Below are 21,614 nucleotides of genomic sequence, written 5' to 3'. Positions count from 1 at the left end.
TCCTAAAGATTCCATACCAAAAAGAGACAGCAGTTTCTAGAACATTCTACTAACAGGTGGACAATGCCTTACTATTGGTCACTGTATATTGCATTGTTTAGTTTTGCTACCCAACTCCTTTCCTGAAATTCTAGACTGCTGCATCACACTCCCAAGGAAAAACCATGAATATTAGGTGTGGGAAAGTCTTTCTTAACCCTATACAAGGGGCTTAGGAAAGTCTCCCTATGAGTCAAATTAGACATTAAATGGGAAACAGTGCATTCAAAGAATAGAGACAACAGATGGTCATCAAACACAGCAGAAAGAAAAAGCGGTATTTTCCCTGGTCAAACAAAAGGATATTTTTTAAAGTGAGAAAACTATGAGAGCCTACTTCAGTAGTAGTACTTGCAGTTGCTACCAATGTTTAAAGTGAAGAATAGAATAGTTCTTAAAGAGTCCGGGTATTGGTGGATAGAACATTTTGCTTAATAAACTGAGAATATCAAAAGTTGGAAATATGCATTTTTAATTGTCTTATGAATTAGCAAAGTAGAATAGCTCATATGCTGACCAACAGAAGGAATATTAACTCTTGAGCTTAACGAATCCGCAGCCAGCTAAATTAACAATGCAAGTCTCCATTCAAAACAGTTTGATGTACCACATCCAAGAATGTAAACAGACACCTCCTTTGCATCATTCTTAAAAATTCATTTAGAGTTGCACATTTTAGTCACATACCCTGGTAATTTTGCTCTGCGTCTTACTGAAGTACTTCTTCTGTGTTCGTGACAGCAAATCTTGCCCCCCAGCGATAGCAAGTATGATGGCATCAGCCATCCGGTTGTCATGTAGACAAAGATCCACAGCACTATCAAAATTCCCAGTCAGCAAAGCTTGGGTAATCAAGCCATCAACATCTGGTGTAGACCAAAAGAAGAAGCATAGATTAATTGTTCAAGCTTGAAATGTAGGCGATTACAGCATTGGAGTGATCAGCCAATACAAAAAGGTGAGAACATTTTGAAAAAAGGATCTGGCAGAGCGCCTTGATTGTTAATTGAATGTCAGTGACATTTAATTTATACTGTAGGTTAACAATGGTTAGAGGCTGTGGCTAACTTGGCCTTAATGGAGTACATTCTTCTACCGGTCAGGGAGGTGGTCAGACAATGTTAAGACTAGATGGACATTTCATCCTGAGATAAACTATACCTCATCTACAGATGCTACCAATGCCATTATTGATATTTGACCAAAACAGCCTTCCCTTTTCAATTAACCTCATTAACAAGTTTGTACAAATGAATGTTAAAGTGGATTTTGAGAATGGGAGGCATACCTATTATGGTGAACAGGGAAGACACTGAAATCTAGCCTAACTCAATCAAGGTAGGTAGCAGAGTCGCAAGGCGCAGACTCAGGAAGAGTGAGAGTGTGGTCTAGGGCTGCAAGGAGTCAACACAGAACACAACCAATAATTCCTGTTAGACAGATAACACAAATTCAATGATTTATTCAGCCTTTAAAATGCACACTACGCAAATGAAACTTATAGGCAAATATTGTCACACACTTACTATAAAACAGATATACTCATTCACCCTTCGAAGAAGATAGAAAGTATTTCATACAATAACCAGTGTAAAACAGTTAAGTACTTGGATGCATAAGGTTCCGTAGAAACACTAAAATAACCATGTTCCAACACTTAGTAAATTCAGCCCCAAGATGGTTTGGGGCCTTAGAGTATTCAGTTCCAAAGTTACACTTTTCAGGAAGGTTTACTATGTGATTGGATGATTACAGCGGTTAAAATTAAAAGTTCAATAAGTTAAGTAAAATTCAAGTAAGTAACTTGCTCAATCCCACTACACTCGGATAGAACTAGGAAGGGAACCTTGTCGCGGTCACCACCAACCAAAGAGTGTGATAGGGCCATGACTTTATGCCCATGTAACCCTATGGAGGACAGGAGGGGAAAGGAACAATTATGTTGACTTACCCTGCTGAAATGGATTTCTCCAGGGACCACTTCAGAGGTTTTGGATTCCTTTGAGGACCCATCTGTGCTTGGTCCAGTAAAGGGAGGCCCAAAGGTCATGGGTACAGAGGTCCTTTTTGGTGTCTGGATTTAGTGTAGGTAGGTTGCGTGCTTGGGTCCCAGTTCAAGGCATCCTTCAGCTGGACACGCTTGCGAGGAAAAGATGAAAACTTCTGAGGAGCAGGCGACATCTGGACACCTCCAGGGAGCGAAGAAGGCAGATTGCATAGGGAGTAACCATGGTCAGGCAGCGATGGGCGCTATTCAATGGATGAACAAAGGTGCAGGCCCTGCACAGCTTCTGTTGATGCAAGAAGGCTGAAAATATAGGAGCAGTTGTCTTTTGGTACAAGCTGAAGATAATCCAAAGAGGCCCTCAGAACTGGGACAGCTGCAGCAAGGTAGCCCAGGAGAGAGCCATTTACTCCACCGTTTGGTCCAGGGACACTTCTGAAGGCATCCTTGAACAGTGGAGAGGTCGAGACTGGTTTTTGCCACCGATCCAGGGGTCGAAGCACCGACGTGGGCCTTGTTGAGATCAGGATGTAGGAGCATAGTATTTTCGTATACTTTAGAACAGCTTTCAGAACAAATGTTTAAAAAGTGATGGAATGGAATAAAGCAAAGTTTATGCTAAAGTTTGTTATAGGGGACACAAGTGCAGCTGTTTGTACTGTGAGTACTCACCCTCATCTTAGATTCAGAACAGGTCGACCGGGCGTCGCTGGGTTCTCCCGCTGTTGGATCCAGTAGAAGAAGGCCAGGAGCAATGCGGATTCCGGTTAGGTCCAGGAGCTGATAACAACCCTTTCCGAGCCACCGATGCAGGCCTCTACAGGACACTATCAGACGAAGGAAAGCATGTTCCAGTAATAGTCCCTGCACACGGGCGACAGTAGGCATTTCTCCAGTCGTGGTCTATGAAAACCTTCTAGGACAGGATCCCTTTATGATGGAAATCTGAAATTTATCAGGAAGGCGAATTGAAGCACGAGCTGGTGATCACCGATGTTCTGGACGAAAACGTGGAACGGCGATGCTTCTGTCGAGTTAGCCCACTGGAGAGATGGTCAGTCCACCGGGTGGTCCAGGGACGATTCAGAAGGCGTTGCGACTTGTTGATCCTACCAGCCACCGGGTCGAAAGACCACAGAAGGCCTTCTCAAATTAGTTCGTACAGCAGAGCTCCACCAGGCCAAATGCAGGAAGGGTCACCAGCCCTCTTCAGGAGTCGTCCACTTATCTTCAGTCTGCTCTTCTACACTGGATACTTGGCTTAAACACTGAAGAAATGGCTGCAGGAGTCCTCTTCTCATCCCGAATCCTGGCTGGAAGCAAGACCATAATAGTAAGGATCTGTAACAAAACAAAAAGCCAGCAGTGGTCCAATCAGGGACCACTTTGGGTTTCACTTATGCATGCACTACACAAACTCTGGCACCATGGTTGTGAAATGGGACTATATGGTCCCACCCACTTCCTGATTCCACACAAACGGCATACACTAGCCGAAGCTTTCCCGGGTGAATGCATGACCATATTTGGAATTTTCTGAACTGAGAAGGCAGGAAAAAGGACAAGAAACAATATGGCCAAGGAACAAGTGAAAACATTCTTGGCACAGACATATAGGGCAATAGGCACGTTTAGTAGTCAAATGTAATGGATGCCACAGCTTGCCTTTAGGCACATATACAAGTAACCAGAAATCCCCAGTGTAAAAGAATAGGGTGATACAAAAGTATTCCCACTGCATTACATTGTAGGATTCTGTGTGCACTGTTACAAAGTTACCTATACAGGTAGAAAGTGAAAAAAAGACGAAAAGGAAACTTAAGTTTCCCAGTACTGATAGTCTGAAGGACTGATCAGAGTTTCCCCATGACACATGAGCAAAAGACCAGGGAAGTGAAGCTGAACGCTTCAGCTTCACTTCTCTGTATAAAGTAAGAACCGGTTCAAAAACAAAAAGCAAAAGGTTTGGGAATCTTTAGAAAACAGATTGAAAGATGGCTAAAAAGAAATCTTTCCTAACAATTGGCACAAATGATGATCTGTTGAATGGCTGCTGGAGCCCTCCTTTTAGCTAAGATCATTGCTGGGAGCTCCCTCAAATCCTGCAAATGTTAAGGATTTGCACCATTCAAACTGCCCAGCAATAGACATTCACCAGGATGTGTAATGGGAGCACACAGCCCTCAGCCCCCACATCGGGGCTCACATACAAGCCACCTCCAATTATGGTAAATGCAACAGTGCACAGGTAAAAAGTATAAAACACAGTAGACAAATATTTGCTGCCATCAGACCATACTGGACACATTGGAAATGTAACCAAAAAAGTAATTGCAAAAACATTAAGGATAAAAAGTAACCCAACTGCATTACACAGGGTGATGTGTGCAGTTGTAAAAAATACAAGTAAACCATAGATAAACATACTCTCACTACTGATAGTCATATGGACTGATCAGTTTACCCCCCCCATAAGAATGAGCAGAAAGACCAGGGAAGCAAGGCAGAAGGCTTTATTACCTCCAAAACGGCAGGCCAGGAGTCCAAAAAAAGCAAAAAGAATGAGTGTCTCAGATGTCTATGCGAGGAAAGCAGCAAAAACAAAATCTTTTTTAAGAGCTACTACATCTGCTCGGCTATAGACCTTGGTCAGGGTGTGCAGTGGGATACAAACCCAATGCTGCTGCTCTGCCTGAGAAGGCTGAGGCTTTGACCAGTAAAAGGCTGAGGATATGAAACATATCCAAACCAGAGAGGGAAGGAAGAAGGCCAAATGACTGGTTGGCCAATGCACTGGGCACCATTCTTGCCACAGCTATTTTAGAGTATGTGGTACAATAAAAGGTATCATGCATTAAAATGCAAAACTGCAAGCAAGAATGTCAAAAACACAGTAGAAAGATTTCTGCTGCCACCAGCCCATCCTGAACAAAACATGCAAGTAACCATAAAGTTACCGAAGAGAAAGATTACATAATATCCCTAGCACACTGCACTGTAAAGCGATGATTGCAGCATAAAACAAAGAGGGAATTTTGGAGTGGCCCATGCACTGGTAGCCATAGGAACTGATCAGTGCCTGAAACAGATATGCAAAGTAGGTAGAGTCAAGTTGTTAGGGAGAATTCACATTTCTGTGATAAGTCCCTTCATCCTTCGAGACCCACACCTCTTTTGTTGGACTTAAGGACTTTTTCATTTTAACCCTTGAGTGAGTGTGACCTTTTTCTCACTGTGTTTTGACCTGATTTGGATTATGCGTTTCCTCTGTTTTTGGAGTCTGACAAGCTCCATAGGCATCTACTTTTTGTATGGTGACGCACAGCACCTTCAATGCAGTGTCACAGAGAAATCCTTTAGATTTCTTAGAAGTTTGAAATACCTTTTCTTGTGTAAACTACTGTTCCCAAAAATAGTAAGGGAAATTGCCTTGACTTACCTTTTCCCTTTGTCGGTCCAGCACACCCCATCCTATGTGGAGTGCTCAGAGGTTTATCCTACATTCTCATGTAACATTTTTTATATTACCCTCACTCCTGTAAAAGGCTGGGGGCAGCAATTTAATTTTCCTACCATTGTGCTTTTCTACCGCAGGCTGAACCCATGGGTGACCATTTCTGTCAAAATGGTCCTGGTCGGCTTTTTTCACCATTTTCTGTTCGTGAGGTCTTTCTTGGGTTTTACTCTGTGCGTTGAGCCAGGTTTGAGCTCTTTGTTCGTTTTTCCATTGGTAGGCTTCAGCCCTGAAGCTCTCCTCTGGCTCCAGTGTGTCTGGAAAGGCAGGATGCATGAATGCTACCAGTCCCGTTTGGCTGGCTGTCCTTTTACCCTGTTGTGTGATTGACAGGCTAGGCTGTGCATGAATGGGAGAAACCTGCTTAAAAGGTGAGTGTTTTGGGACTAGAGGCAGAGTTGACCACTGGAAGAAAACACCCGACGAAGAAACCGTGAACGAAACTTGCTCCATCCTCCTGGACCTTTGAATTGCCCGGTGAAGCCCTGCTGCTGTACTGAAACTCCTTTTTCAATGCGACAGAGATGCTCCGGAAGGAACGACTTCTTCCCTTGGGTTAGTGGGACCAACTAACCCCGAGACAAACTCCACTGGACCATCTTCCCTGTTTGGCTGTACTTCTTTGCTGCTCTAAGACCAGAGTGCCAGGGGTCAAGAAATCAGTAGTCGAGTGCAATGTTTGAAATTCAGCCAGAAGCTCCAGGAGATGCCCAAGGACCCTTCAGAAGCAGGACAACCCAAGCTCAAGTCCCCTCACCAGAGTGCAGGACCCACAGAGTGAAGGAAGGCACACCGGTATCCGCGACAGTGCTGTTTACAGATCCCTGAAATCGCTAAGTGCCGCTGAACCGAAAAGAGCCTGTAGCTGCAGACGACCTCCAAATTGCCGCTGCAGGAGCCCTCCAGAAGTCGTCCTTCTTGTCACCATGACTGAGACTCAGGAACCCAGGGTCTGCATCACTGCAACAGGACAGAATCCAGCTGGACCACTCTTCTTCTAACCAGGAGGTACTGTTTAGACTTGGGGTTCTTAACTCAGTGTCTTTTTAGCTGTTTTTTTCTCAGTTGGGAATTACACGAGCTTACCCTTCGAGTTGATTTCAACTCTGCTTTTCACAGGCTTCACAGCTTGTGAGCCTACAAGTGATTTTTACAAACTCTCCAACTTTGTGCAAGACTTTATCTAAGAAGTGCCTCAGCTCCATAGACTGTGCTCCAATTAACTTTGGCTGTCCTGGCTCCCTGCAGAGTCTTCTGGTCCATTGACTTTGATATTTATGTCCCTCCTAGGTTGTAACTAGTTGAGCCTGTTATTGCTGGGAAAGGCAGGTCTTGATCTCATTGGAAGATTTAAGTGTCCTCGCCTAAACTGAGAACCTGTTTAACCTTTTTCCTTCAACAAAACTGCCCCACCTCACTTATTACTCCTACTTCACCCTAAAGCTTGCATACAGACACACTGTTAGCCCCACTACAACTAGGCAGACTGTAGCTTAGCCACCTCTCATCTAGGTGAACTGCGTCATAACTGTGCCAGTTAGCAATATCTTGCATCTAGTCCTGGCAGGGAGAACAACCATTACTGCTCCCCTTTGGGCTGCCATGCCGCTCTTGGTGCCTATCAGCTTTAATGTGATGAACAGTTGGTGATCATATCCTGCACTAAAGCCATTATGTTAGCTAGCCATTCTGGATAACCATCTGACTACCCCCCCCCCATCTGCAGCATCACCAATTATCCTACTCCCCCTGCTATACCTGTACTGTTTAATATGATCTTCTCTGCAACTTGTAAATATTAATCTTGTTTGTGATGGTTGACTTGTTTTTAGTACTCATGAGCACTCAATCATGGAGGTTTGAGTATCTCTTGTTATGCTACATAATTGATTTAAAGTATTTTGTACCATGCTGACAATTACATGAGAAGTTTTTACTTCTAGCTTACCCTTATCTCTGTACACTTATCAAAAAATCTTGAAAAAAATTAGGTTGTATATACCAATGCCCTGTCATTAGATTGTGTTGACATATGGTTAGAATTAGCACCATACCTACTTTTATAATTGCTAATATTGTTTCCCAATGTCCAAAAACATTCCTTACTGTACATGTTAATTTTTGTATATCTGTTTAGCCATCATGAGACTTTGAGATTCGGTGAGAGGCTGTGCCCTTAAGCCCTATTGGTGCGAGAATCTGCTCTGACATTGCCCGGCTAACTTTTATTTTCTACTTCCACTAGGAACTCTTGTTCCTCTTCTATTACTTGTAGCGAGCGATTTTGTGCTGGACGCAGCACATATATCTAGCCATCTCGTGTTGTATTTATTTTTTAACTCCATTTTATTATTGTTTTATCTCTCTACTCCCATCTCTACATTCCGGCAATTTTTGGCAATCCATTATATGGAACCAGTTGGTATTAGTACCCCTGAACATACCGCACTACGTTTTCACATTTTTACTTATTGTTGCCTGTCGGCTCCCCATTAGGAACATATTCTAATATGGCCGCCCCATGGTCTTCAGGAGGACATCAGTAGTCCCTTCTTTACTTCGATGCTTAGAATCTTCACCATTGGTCTATTCGGCTCACGTGTTCTGATTCCACCTCTCTTTTATGGCGGACCCTGTCACTATGGCAACGGTCGCCGATGCCTTCACGCTTTTCTTACTCAACACTACCGATCCTGCAGCTACAGGTCTGTCTTAACGCATTTGAATGTGTATGATCATTTCAATAGGAACTCTCCATTTAACTATAGAGTTGCGATCGCTTCTTCACCAATCCTCTCTCTTGGTTACTCCTCTTTAGTAACGCAATTCCATTATCGATTTTTCACGTCGCCCGTGTATGGTACAATCGCCATCATGTCTCCACTGGATCCACTCCAGGGCGTTTGCTGACTTGAACTTTTACCCATTCTGCAACACCTGGGTATGTTAATTAGTTGTTTTCTCATTCTTTGCACACTGCCTGTTCTTTTGTCTCTGGTCACATTGGACCTGATTTTTGGACTGGCATTGATGTTCATTTTATTTATCTTTACTTTTCCTTGCTCTCCTTAGAGATTGCTATTGGGCTAGACTGAGCGCCATGCGTTTTTTTGGAAGATTGCTGATTAACACGAATATCTATTGGCACTTATCCCGCCGAATATAAGATAGATTGTAAGTTTTGCAGTCATCTGTTGGCACAGTATTCCATTCTAGTGTTTACTTTTTTTTTTATATTACTTCCTTTCTCTTTCCCTACCTTTATACCTTTCAGATCGGACTAGTTCCTTTTGGGATTCCCAGTTGAGATCCATCTTGAGTCAGTACATATACCTTTACCTTTGCAATTGAAGTCCCGGCATCGAACACATGCCTCATCCCGGCTTGTTGGAGGGATGCCCGATATTGTGTCTAGAATACTCCTCTCTACTTTACTCTATCATTCTAATCTAAGGGCAATGTCAGACACTTTTCTTTGCTCCATGTGGGTCCTGAGTGTTCTCTAAAAGTTCTGTTTAGGACGTACATTTAAGCTAACTTCTAACATGGTATTCCAATGAATTTAAACTATGTAATTAAAACTAATTAGACAATTTTTTGGATGTGAAAACATTAACATTGTGACCATTGGAATCACAGGAATAATGATTATGTTCATGGAGCTAGAATTGCTATGTATCCTGTTTTATGCAATTATACTGAGATTTCTTTTGCTACTCAAAATTACAATTTAAAATCAATAATATATGCACCCACGTGCTTTACAAAAAAAACTTTTTGTGTTTGAATGCTTTTTAATTACCCACAGTAATTATTTCCTTGAGGATATAGTAGTTGGTTATCCAACACACCCTATAGTGTGCAGGGGATGGGAGGGTTCAAAGCTTGAATCTTCTTCTTTGTTGCTATTTGTAGAGGTCTTGTACCAGGATCTCAGTTCCTCCCCGCACCTTAAAATTTAAATATTAGTATTTTTTACATTTCTTTATACAGCTATTATACTAAGTTGTGCACCTGTTTTGGTATCTCCAGAAAAACCTGCTAACCCAGCTCTAAAACCTCAACTTTGCACATAAACTTAACATACAGAAACACACAACCACCTCTGTGTACAGCAATCTGCATACACTTCACCACATTGCAACAATAGACTAACAACACAACCCAACATCAAATCTGAATATCAATAACCCGGCACAACAGCACATGGTAATTTGCACCGACCCAAAATACATACTTCAGCTCAGCTAACAGTAAAAACCGAACTGAAGCTGCCAAAAGGGACATCACAACTCTCACTTTCCTATTCCCACTACACCATACTAAGTCTCCTTTTTTCCACACCCTCCTTTTCAGATCTGCCAGAGTGCCTGGGGACCACTCCGGTGGTGACTGTGCACGGTACAAATCTCTTCAACATTAAAACACTTATGGAACGGTAGTATGTAATTCTAGGGGAGTAAAACCAGTGTTATGGTAAACGTTGGGGGTTATTCAGTTTCAGGAATAGCAAGAACTTAACGCTGTTTCAGATCCTTATGATAGAAGCAACACCAACCCAAGGTACGTTACTTAATCTTTTCACAGAGCCTAGGCTTCAAGAGCCCTTTCCTATTTAGTTCTGAGTCTCTTTCAGGGTCAGAAGGAAGTCAAAACGACAGGCACAAGCTGTAGAAAAGTCAAAGGTTCCTGTGGAAATCTTCTGGAGCAGTAAAGTAACAGTTATTGTGGGTAAAAGGGTTCAGGGACTTGGTAGAAGACTACCTGCATGCGTTTCAGCGTCGGGCCTGGGCAAACGTGAATGGGTGAAGCCTGGCCACACAGGAGCGACAGAATGATTTTAGGTAAGTATTACCTCAAGTTCTGCAGTACTTTCGGAGCAGCGATGAAGATTAAGCTGGATGCCTTCACACGGTAGCAGACCAGGTCTCCTGTTCCTTGGTCGTGGTGACGAAAGGAGGGACCCTGGATGGGATTTCACAGCAGCAGTCGAGAGAGGGGGCTCCCAGCAAAGGATTCTTCATGCTCCAACGCATATCTGTGATGTGGCGCCTTTTCAGAGACACCAGTGAACTGTTTTCATCCGGTTGATTCACCTCACTTGCTCGGTACTGCACTCTAGTGAGGGGACTTTGAGGAGTGGAAACTTTCTTCTGGAGGTCTAGCAGGTGCTCACCAAAGTTTCAGGAAAATGTGTTCTTTGTAAGACGATACACTACAGGATGCTCGCAAGTCCCATGGTATTGGAGGTTTGCAGCCCAGGAAGGTCAAAGCACATCATGGGATGGCTCAAATTGCAGGTAGTCTTATGACTGATTATGCCAACCAGCCCAAGGGAGGAAGTCGTCCTCTTCGGAGCTTCCCTGTCCATTCGAAAAAGGTGTCAGGACAGCAGCGGTCACTTCACTGGGCTTCACTGGTTGCCGGAAGGTGCTGCAGGCATCTCTGGTCATCTTCTTCGATTTTTCTGTTCCAGTGGTCGAATTGTCTTTTGTCTCAGGATCCTTGCCTTTTATTCAGGAACCCAGCCAGTCAACACTCATGCTACATTCAAATTCTGGGGCCGGAGTGGAGGTTGGGGGGTGACCATAGAGTTGGAACGGTTCCAGGCAGGGATCCCACATGACAAAGAAAGCAGAGTTCCAGACTCCTCCCAAGCTTCCTGTCCACACAGACAACACTAGACTCGCTGAGGGCTTCACAAAGGGTCCCTGCCAAAGAAATGTCAAACCAGGACCTCTGCGACACTGGGTTGGCAGAAGGACTAAGAAAGGACAAGCACACAAAATGGCAAAAAAAGAAAGAAGCCACCATCTGGGTCAATGACGATCCTTCTGTGCATAGCCACAGCTGCGATGACAGCCTGAAAGTAGAAATTGCACAAAAGTCGGTAGAACACGTCCACTGCCACCAGCCATTCAGGGATGCTCAACACCCACAGAAATGTTACAGGAGCAGTGAGAAAGGGTATACGAGGGAACCCCCTGGGCACTCCACATGGGGTGGCGTGTGCTGATCTCACAAAAGGAAAAGGAAAGGGATAAAAAGCATCCCTCTAACCTTGAGAACAGTAGTTCTTAAGGAAAATAAACATGAAAGGAGAGCCAAATGGGCTCACAGCAACACTGCACATAGGGTGCTGTGTGCTGCAAAAGTGAAACACAGATGCCGTTAAATAGTATGGATGAAAGCAAGAATCCACAAAACAAATTTCATATAAAGTGCTCACACAGCCCAGAGGCATCAAGGCGCTGTTGCACGATTACGTCTTAGTTGCATCACATAAATGGGTGGTTAGGTTACATTAGCCTGTCATAACAAGTCTTGCTTACATTTTTTTAGGCTCGTCACAGTCGCCCTTCATTAGTCGGATCAGTGTGGGTGGTTATCTCGTTAGAGTATGCAGGCTTAGTTACATTGTTTGAATACATTGTTTGAATACGTATGGGAGGAAGCAAGGTTACATTTGAGCTGTAGTCATACAATACAGTTTATTAGGTTTGAGGAATCTGAGTCGCAAAGATAGTGAGGGTGAGGCCTATCTGTTGTGTGTACGGTTGTAGACAATCTGGATTTGATGGCCTTGCTGAAGGCGAGATGAGAGGGTTCACTTCTGATGGAGTGAGGCAGTGAGTTCCAGTGTCTAGAGGTAATGAATGGGAAGCTAGCGCCCCCTCCTCTTGCATGTTTAATTCTTGGGACCAGCAGTAGGTTAGCATATGGTGTTCTAGTGGGTCTTGCAGCTGGAGGCAGGGTGTATGTGGGATAGGTAAGGAGGTGCAGTGTGGTTGATGCATTTATGCGTGATGGCGAGCGTTTTGAACAAGATGCACTGGCGGCCCGGCAACCAGTGCACTTGTTGTCTGCCTGCAGAGATATTTTCTCTTTTGGAGATGCCCAATGCTGCGCAGAGGGCGTTATTCTGAATGGTTTGTCCAGGTTTTTTGCTGAGGTTCCTGTGTAGAGAACATTACAGTAATCTAGCCTTGAGCCTATGATGGCTCGCGCAATTGTCAGAGTTGGTGGTGCATAAGAACGGTCTGGTGGCATTGAGGAGTTTGTAGTAGGCTGCAGAGGTAGCGATTGCACTTGCTTGTCTTGACATGGTAAGGTTAGTATCCAAGTATACTCCAAGTGTTTTGACTGAGTGGGAGACTGGGATGGTGATGTTGTCCATAGTGAATGATTGGTATTTCACATCAAGGATGATGTGAAAGTCAGTGGGGGCAAGCAGAAGTAATTCAGTCTTGTCCCCATTCAGGCATAGCCAGTGTTCAGCCATCCATGTGTGGATGGTGGCATAGATGTAGTTAAGGGTGTTGGATTCAGTCTCATAGTTGCCGGAGAGAGGGATGAGAACTTGCATATCATCGGCATCATTGGTGTACATGATGCCGAGTGAGTCTAGTAGGTTGAAAAGGGAGATAGTAAAAATGTAATACTAGGTTGGGGCGTTAGGCAGGATCCTTACGCTACTCCAGAGAGGATGGTGTCTGGATTTGCAGCTTCTAGATCTGAAAAGACATGCATGGCTCTTCCTTCAAGGAATGAGGCAATCCAGGTGATTGCATTAGGAGCGAAGAAGGCTGAAGATGAGAGATGTTGACAAAGTAGGTTGTGATCCACAAGGTCAAATGCCGCCAATAGATCTAAGAAAATGAGAAGGGCAGGTTTGCCAGTGTCCCAGATATCGTCAATTTGATTTTTCAGGTCAAGTAGGGCCGTTTCGTTGCGATGACCAAGACGGAAGCCAGATTGCCGGTACCTAGAATGTTATTTGATTCTAAGAATTCCTGGCCTGTTCAGAATCTTGAGCAGGAAGGGTACAGTGGTTATGGGTCTGTAGTTATTGGGATTGGATGGGTCAAGTGAGGTTTTTTTTCTTTTTTTTAGTAGGGGACGAACCCAGGCTTCTTTCAGAATAGGAGGAACCAATCCTGAGGTGAAGGAGGTGTTGACGAACGCTGTGATGAACGATGTGAGCAGGTCTGCGCATTCCCTGATAAGGGATGCTGGGCAAATGTCCACTTTGCACACGGATGGTTTGATGTTCTTCATGGTAGCAGTGACTTCTGTCTCACAGACGTCTTTGAACGAGAAGAGAGTTGTGTCGGTAGTCTGCTGGTTAGGAGAGGGTGATTGGGTCGTATTGGAGAGGAGTGGGTTCAGTTGATTTGCTCTGATTTTGTTCTGCAGAGTGTCCAGCTTGTGGAGCATAGCTGCTTGTATGTCAGCGCACCATGCTTCATTCTTTAGGATGGCTTGAGGAGGGGGAGGAGCAGCATGAGTTTTAACTCTCTGAAGATGGCGACATTTCTTTACAGTTGGACTTGGCATCATCTATTCCGGTGCTGAATGAGTTTGCTTTGGCGAGGACAATAGCTTTTTTATATTCATTAGACAGTTTGCTAAACTCAAGGCAAGTTGGCTGGTTTGTCATTTTGATAGGGCTGCATGCTTTTTGGTGCATAGGGCTTAGAGTTCAGGAGTAAACCAGGTGATAGCCTGTTTAGTGCGTTTGGCTTTGCAGATCGTTGGGGGGCAATGGCATCAATAGCTTCCAAAAGAATGGTGTTGAGAAAGAGAGAGAGTGCCAAAGCCTCAGGATCTTTGGAGAACGGTGCCTCAAGGGCTGGGACCTGGAGATAGGGTGCTAACCTTTACCTGGTGAGGAGGCATGCACTTCTCGTGGAGGCCGAGGAAATAGGTAAGGTGGTGGCTTTTTGAAGCTCTCTGCATTGGCAGCCTGAAGGCCAACACAGTACACCTGAAAAACAAAATGAATTGTGCAGACGAGTTTGGTTCACCCACGAATCAGCTAGTGTCATAATAAGAAAACAGATTTGCTGGGGCCAACTTGAAGTCAATGGGTGAAAGATGCAAAGGAAAATGTTTTCTAACCGGCCCTATAAAAAAGTTACCTTACGAGGACAGCTGGGGAGGACGTAGGCAATGCAAAGTTCTCATGCCCACCATCAATTTAGAAGGAACAAGTTACTTACCTGTAACAGTCGTTCTCCAGCATGGGTCTGGCATGGATTCAAATGCCCATGAACTTTCCCTGTCAGGCTAGGAATCCTCAGTAAAAGAAAAACAGTTTCAGTTTAGTTTCTGAACTGTACTTCTCCTATAAACCAATCACGGATTCAGGGTGATTCTGCCCCCAGCCAATGACTGCCCTCTACCTAAGCCCCTCCCCTGGCAGCCATCTTCAGATTTGGTAGCACGTAAAGTGGCAGTAAGACCAAGAGAAGAGCCGCAGAGGTGTAGGCGGGAGGGTTTGCATGTCAATCCAAGCCAGACCCATGCTGGAGAACAACAGTTACAGGTAAGTAACCTGTTCCTTCTCGAGCATGGGGTCTGGCATGGATTCCCATGCTCATGAATAAAGAATGCATAGCAGTACACACATGCACAACCACGGGAGGTGGCAAGGCTCAACAGAAGCAATCTCTCATCTCACCAGGCTCACCTTCAAGAGAACAGGTTGCGCAGCACTGCTTGGCTGACTCTGGACTCCTCCCTGGAATACCTGTTGACGCAGTAGAATTTCATGAAGGTGTGCGTCAACCTCCATGTAGCAGCCCTGCAAATGCCCAGCAGGGGTACACCAGACAAGAACGCTGTCGTAGCAGCGATCGCTCTGGTAGAATGGGCTCTCTGACGGCCAGGCAATGGTCGTATTGCCAACCGGTGCCAATGAATGATGCAGCCGGAGAGCCACCTGGAAATGGAAGCCTTGGACAGGGCCTTCCCATGGTTCACAGGACCAAAGTTCACAAAAAGCGCAGAGGTTTTCCGGAAACTCTTTGTGCGGGCCACATAAAATGTCAGCGCTCGAGCCACATCCAGAGAGTGCAAAGTCTTTGAGATGATAGTCCGACGGTACCTTGGGCATGAAGGAGGGCTGCGTCGGCAGCACCACCCTAGTATTGTGGCAAGTAAGGTAAGGTGGCTTGCAGGACAGGGCCTGGATCTCACCTACTCTTCTTGCAGAGGTGATGGCCACAAGGAAAGCTGTCCTCCACGACAGAAACTTGAGCAGAGCTGAATGCATAGGTTCGAATGGAGCCCCTTCTCCCCCATGAGCCTACTCAGCACCACATTGAGTTCCCACGCTGGGGCCGGAGCCTTCACCAGCGGGAAGGAGTGGAACAGTCCCTTGATGAATTCCTTGACTAGACGGTATGACCACAAGGAAGACCGTCCCGGAGATCTGGTGTAGCGGGAGATGTACCTTGATGCAGGCATGCGCCAGTCCCGATTTAGCCAATGACGGTAAATACAGAAGTACCTGAGGGGCCGTGACCCTCAGAGGTTTGATCTTCTGCGACCGGCACCAGGTCAAAGCGCTTCCATTGACGCCCTGGCCTTGGCAAGTACCTCCCTGCAGTCCGCCGTAAGCTCATAACCACACTGAACTAATGCTGCAGGAGCCAGGCCTTCAAGTTCAGCGATCCTATACTGTGATGCAGAATTGCGCCTCCTTCCCTGGCGAGGAGATCTGTAACCACTGGCAGCTTGACCGGAGGGGATGGTGACATGCTGAGAAGGTCCGGGTACCAGATCTGCCTCGGCCAAGGATCATCCTGCACCAGTACAGTCTGAGTTGACTGATTACCCGAAGTAGTAGTGGCAAAGGAGGGAACGTGTACAGAAACCGGTCTTCCCAAGGTCTTCCCAAGGGAAGGAGAATGTGTCTCCCATGCTCCACGGCTGGGGGAACCTGCTGGCAAACCTCTGGCACTTGGTGCTCATCGCCATCGCAAACAGATCAATCTGGGGACTGCCCCATTTGAGGAAAAGGCTGTCCACTTGATCCTGCCGAAGCTCCCACTCGTGGCAAGAGCGCAGCTCCCTGCTGACAGAGTCAGCAACCGTGTTCTTGACTCCAGCCAGGTGAAACGGAATGAGAATCACCACCTGGGCGGTGGCCCAGTTCCACAAGTCCTGTGCCTCATTGGAGAGCGCTGGGGATCTGGTGCCCCCCCTGCTTCCGGATGGAAAACATTGTGGTGATATTGTACATGAAGACCCTCACCACCATGCCCTGAGGGACGGCAGAAACGACCCGAGGGCCTAAAATACTGCTCGTAGTTCCAGTACGTTGATATGCAGCGTCTTCTCTTCCGGCCGCCACATGCTTCTGGCGTGAAGACATCCAGTGTGGGCTCCCCATCCTTCCAGGGCAGAGTCCATCGTGACTGTCTCCTGTACGGGGGGCTCTGAAAGTCCGTGCCTCCAGGGATGTTGGAGCGCACACCCCACCACCTTATCGCTCGACGGAACTCATCAAGCAAAATCCTGTCCTGGAAGCCTCTGGACACCTGGACCCACCGGACATCGAGGAACTCCTGGAGTGGACGCATCCGTAATCTGCAGAGCCGAATCATGTATATGCGCGACATGCCGAGCAGCGACTTGATGGTCCTCACTGTGGCAATCTTCAGTGCCAACAGCCGTTACACCTTGCCCAAGATGGACGACATCCTCCACTCCGATGGAGCCGCTAGGCAGGTCACCGTGTTGAGTTTAGATTCCTGGAACAGAGCATCCTGCGATGGAGTCAAGCAGGACTTTGCATAATTCACCAAGAACCCAAGGTCCGTCAGCAGCCGGACGGTTCTTGCCATGTGATCGACGGCAATGTCCTTTGACTTGGCCCGGATGAGCCAGTCGTCCAGGTAAGGGGTACATGTGAATCCCCTGTAGTCGCAGATGGGCCGCCACCGGAGCCAGGCACTTGAAGACTCTGGCTGCCAACTTCAGTCTGAAGGAAAGAGCCTTGAACTCATAATGCCTCCCCTGGATGACGAAGCGCAGGAACTTGCAATGCTTTACGTGTATGGGACATGGAAGTACGCGTCCTCTAGATCAAACGACCACAGAAAATCTCCCTGCTCCAGTTGGCCGAGCACGTGCTGCAGCATGACCATCCTGAACTTCGGGGCTCTGGAATTTACTCAAGTCCCAGGAGTAACCGTGGGACCAGCTCTATCGCCTCCCCCTTTTCTTAACATGGCTTGGAGCTCCAGCAGCAGAAGAGGGATGTGTTGTTCCTGCTGTTGAAATGCTAAGGTGTCCCTGTGGGCGAGAGCATCCAGCACCCATCGATCGGTGGAGATGGTCTCACACACTGATTATGTTCGCCAGCCGGCCTACCACCGGGGTGCAAGGGCGGGCGCCAGACGTCCTGGACGGTTCAATGTTGCTTGGAGGTCGGCATGTCGCTTTGTGGTCCTTGACAGTGGCCACCCCCAAAGGCCTTGAAACGACCCCTGTTGGATTCCTGGGTCAAGGAGCAGGAGGGTTGGAAGTAACAGATTGACCCCCTGCCAAAACCCTTCAAAGACCTGTTAGAGTTCCCTCCTGAAGAACAAAAGGACGGCCGTCGTTGCTGCAGAGTGCCCAGGGCACGGGCTTTCTCCGTGTCCGTCTTGATGGCCTGGAGGGATTCATCGATGGCTTCCAGAACAGGTTGACTGTCGAATGGCATGTCCAGAACCCTCGTCTGGACCTCTTGTTTAAAGTTGGTGGCCTTGAGCCAGCCACGACGGCAAAGGCAAACCTTGTTTCCCATCTGGTGGAACCCTGTGTCCGCAATGCCCAGGGACACTGATGGTGTGGTCCGACGACACCTGGCCTTCCTGAAGATCTCCAAGGTCTCGACCCGCTTGTCATTGGGGAGGAAGTCCAGGAGCAGAGCCATCTTGTACCAAAGCTCCCGGTCGTACCTGGCCACGATCACTAAGGTGTTGGCAGCCTTAACCGTCGTCGCCGCTGAGTAGATGACCTTTCTACCCATGGAATCCAATTACTTCCCTTCGTTGTCCGGGTGTAGAAAACGCTGAGCTGTACGATTTCTTCCTGGCGGCTGCCGAGACAGAGTCCGGCGACGGTTGAGATCGCAGGCACTTGGGGGCAGAGTCCAGCGCCCTGTACTACTTCTGTGTCTCTCTTTGCCGGGACTGAGGTGGGGTTCCTCAGCAGTGCCAGCCCCTCATCCCAAATGTCGTCCAGGATCGGGACCGAAAGAATGGTCTGCCTCTTCGCCTCCCGGCGCTGATACAAGAAACCTTCCTTCTCCTCCAGAGTCAGTTGGAAAAGCTCTGATGCACGGGTGATCATGGAATGGAAGGATTCCACTTCGTCTGGTGGAGAAGCTCTCGGCTGTGGTGAGGGGGACTGGGGGGGGGGGGGGGGGAATGGTCTCTCATCCCGCCATCATCTGACCCCGTCTCTTAGGGTGGAAGGGTAGCGACGGCTGGAATGGAGGTGTGGAATATCTCTTCTTCGACAGAGGTTACCCGGGTGTCAATGGGGTAACCGGCAGTGGTGTCGCCGGCTGTGCAGCGGGTGGCGCAGTCGGCATCCTCCTCTGTATCTCTGACACCAGCGTGTGGAGGGTTGAAAGAATGTCCAGCGAAAGGTCTCTAGGAGGCACTGGCGGGGCGGGGGGGGGGGACGAGCACCAATGTTGTTGTCACTGTCATCGTCGCATCCGGCGGGTGTTCCAACGTTTTCCTCATCGTCATAACCCTGAATGGTGTGGATGGAAAGGATCTCCTCGTCGGACGCAGACTTTGGAAGGATGGGCTACAAACTGCATCGAACTTAAAACATTTAAGGCTACACCTACACAAGGCCCTAGAGTTTTTTGATAACACTATCCCTCAAGCCACTGTCATGTAGGCTAAATTGGCACAGTGACCTCTACTACGGTCTCTCCAGCTCCCTTGCCTGGCTTGACCTATTAACATACCCTAGAGTAAGTAAGTATACTTGCATAAAATACAAAGGTTTCCAGTGATCTGGGAATAGAGGTTTACTTACCATCAAGTAGAACAAGCAACATTGTTTTTGCAAGGTAATCTGATTACTCAAAGTCTCCAAGACACTTAACAGATGAATTCATAAACTTTAAATCTAAGAACATCACAGACTTTCTCACTTCTGCAGTGGATTAAATTCCAGGTCTTACCTCCACTGACAGAAATATTGAATGTTTCTCGTGTTGTAGGGGGCTCTTCGCTTTCCTCACCCGTTGCTGCATTCTAACAAGAAAAAGGCACAAAATACTGTCAAGCTCTTGGTAAAGGCATGCTGACCCCTTCAGCACTCTGTTACAAACTAGGACACATTCTATGTTGGTCACAAATATTTCTACCGATTTGTCATAGACCAAACATTCCACGCTGCCAAATTGGGACTTCAGAAACCAAGTACCTTGCAGACAGCATTGGGACACAGATTGAACACAACACCTTCATCAAGGTCTTCTAGGGGTACAACACAAATGGCAAGCCTGCGAGCCCAACCAGGCACAACCATTTCCTTCAAACCTTGCCTCTGGCAGACATTCAAACAGAACGAGTATTAAAGTGATATTAAACTTTACTTCCCACCACACAAGCAGATGCCTCTAATCAATGATTTTCCTCTGCAGCTTCATGAATAAAAGACTCACCAAGCAGTTTCTACAGGCAGGTTCCTCAGATCTGTGCCGCCAGCATCGCTCGAAGACAATGCAGGGCCCTCACCCTGCTCTCCGTTAGTTACAAAGAATGGGTGGGTTGGTAGTTTGAAAGGATATAATAAGTTCCAGGAGCTTCGGGACAAAGTCTGGAACAATAATCTGTGTGTGGGGAAAACAAGTCACCCCTCCCTGACCTGATCAGACATATAGAGGGAAAGACCAGTTGACAATCACTTCATACTGACATGACTAACTCCATAGCGAAGGTTGAGTATTTACACGCCCTACAGCAGAAGAGATTGCACCATTTTATGTTCAATTTCCCAAACCAAACTCATACCCATGCAACTGGGACAGGGTGGTGCAAGCAGTGAAAAAATCCACTGCCTTGTACCTTTTTAGGGCACTTCTGTTCCATCAATACAAATGCTGCTGGAGTAGCTGGAAGGGCAGTGGAAGAAAGTCCAACAGAATGGAAAAATTGGTCCCACTTCATGGGCACGGAACCAACTGAAGAGAATGCATCCAGACCCTCACTTGTGAAACATTAAAAACCCACGCTGTAGACTTGAGATATGGCACAATTATGGCCTGCCAATACAGCAAAGTGTAAAATACTTTCGATCAAAGAGCCTCTTTGTTTATGGGACTAAATTATTATAAGTGCACGCAAGGTAGATGCCACTTTGCTTTTGGGTGGAGTTGAATTGTACTTGAGCAATGGTAGAGGGGCAGCCAGATTAGTTTAATTAGAATCTAATATACAAAGCTTCACAAGAATGGAATACATGGAAATATTTTGATCATGTGATACCATAGCAGTCCGTGCTACTGTGTGCAATAACAAATATGAGAACCGGAGATTGGCACGCAAAAGGTATTTAAACATTTGATTAATGTATTCAAGGGGAATGGATTTGAGCTCCATGCTAAAACAGATGAGTGTTATGCATTGCTTAATTTACTCTGACTTTCAGCAGCAAGAACACAAATATAGACTACCGTTAGTTAAGATTTTCATATTTATGATAAATCTTCCTGACCTGTGTCAACCCCAGAACGTTTTGCTTGCACTTGATTATTTCTCCTTGCCCCCCCGACCCCAATCACCTAATCTTTTACTCTTTATGGGTAACCTTTTTATGTCTCTCCATAGTTTTTGATTGGAGTTTGTTTCCTATGATTTTTGGGCTTAGGCTGGTTTGCCCCCTTCGGGTTTCACTGTTCATTTCTCTTTAATTTACTTGGGTGAACAATGGTTCCTGGGAGGGGGGGGTGCATCCCCTTTACATTTAATATAGTGAGCCAGCACACCCCACCTTATGTGGAGTGCTCTTCTTACTTACCTGATAAAAAAATGTTTTACAATTGCAAGTTTACTTGAATGGCTGGTGGCAGTGGTTTTACCTCACCGTCTTTTTAGTTGTATTACTTGCAGGCTGTTAAATCAGCCTCAGTAATGCACAGAAAGGCCACCGTTCTGCTAGAAAGGTGGGCTACTTTTGTCACCATTTTTTGTGTGCTTGTGTTTGAGGTCTTTCTGATTCTAGGGGGAATCTACCTCAGTGGAAGTATTGTCT

The 21,614-nt window shown here is 46.3% G+C and overlaps 1 protein-coding gene across 15 annotated transcripts in view; it reads right to left on the bottom strand.

The window, feature by feature from the left end:
- The window catches only part of SEC31A (SEC31 homolog A, COPII coat complex component), a 998,112-nt gene that overhangs the window by 379,018 nt on the left and 597,480 nt on the right, over positions 1 to 21,614 (bottom strand). For all 15 annotated transcript variants that reach the window (XM_069626136.1, XM_069626132.1, XM_069626133.1 and 12 more), the window contains 2 exons: positions 19,540 to 19,612; positions 727 to 905 (listed from right to left, as the gene is read on the bottom strand). In XM_069626136.1, the coding sequence (XP_069482237.1) occupies positions 727 to 905; positions 19,540 to 19,612 (252 nt within the window). The remainder of the gene's footprint in view (positions 1 to 726; positions 906 to 19,539; positions 19,613 to 21,614) is intronic.

Source organism: Ambystoma mexicanum, chromosome 6p, assembly GCF_040938575.1.
Source record: "Ambystoma mexicanum isolate Mex_15411 chromosome 6p, UKY_AmexF1_1, whole genome shotgun sequence".
Lineage (NCBI taxonomy): Eukaryota > Metazoa > Chordata > Amphibia > Caudata > Ambystomatidae > Ambystoma > Ambystoma mexicanum.
The sequence above is the reverse complement of the archived record's forward strand: the minus strand, read 5'-3'. Positions and strand labels throughout refer to the sequence as shown.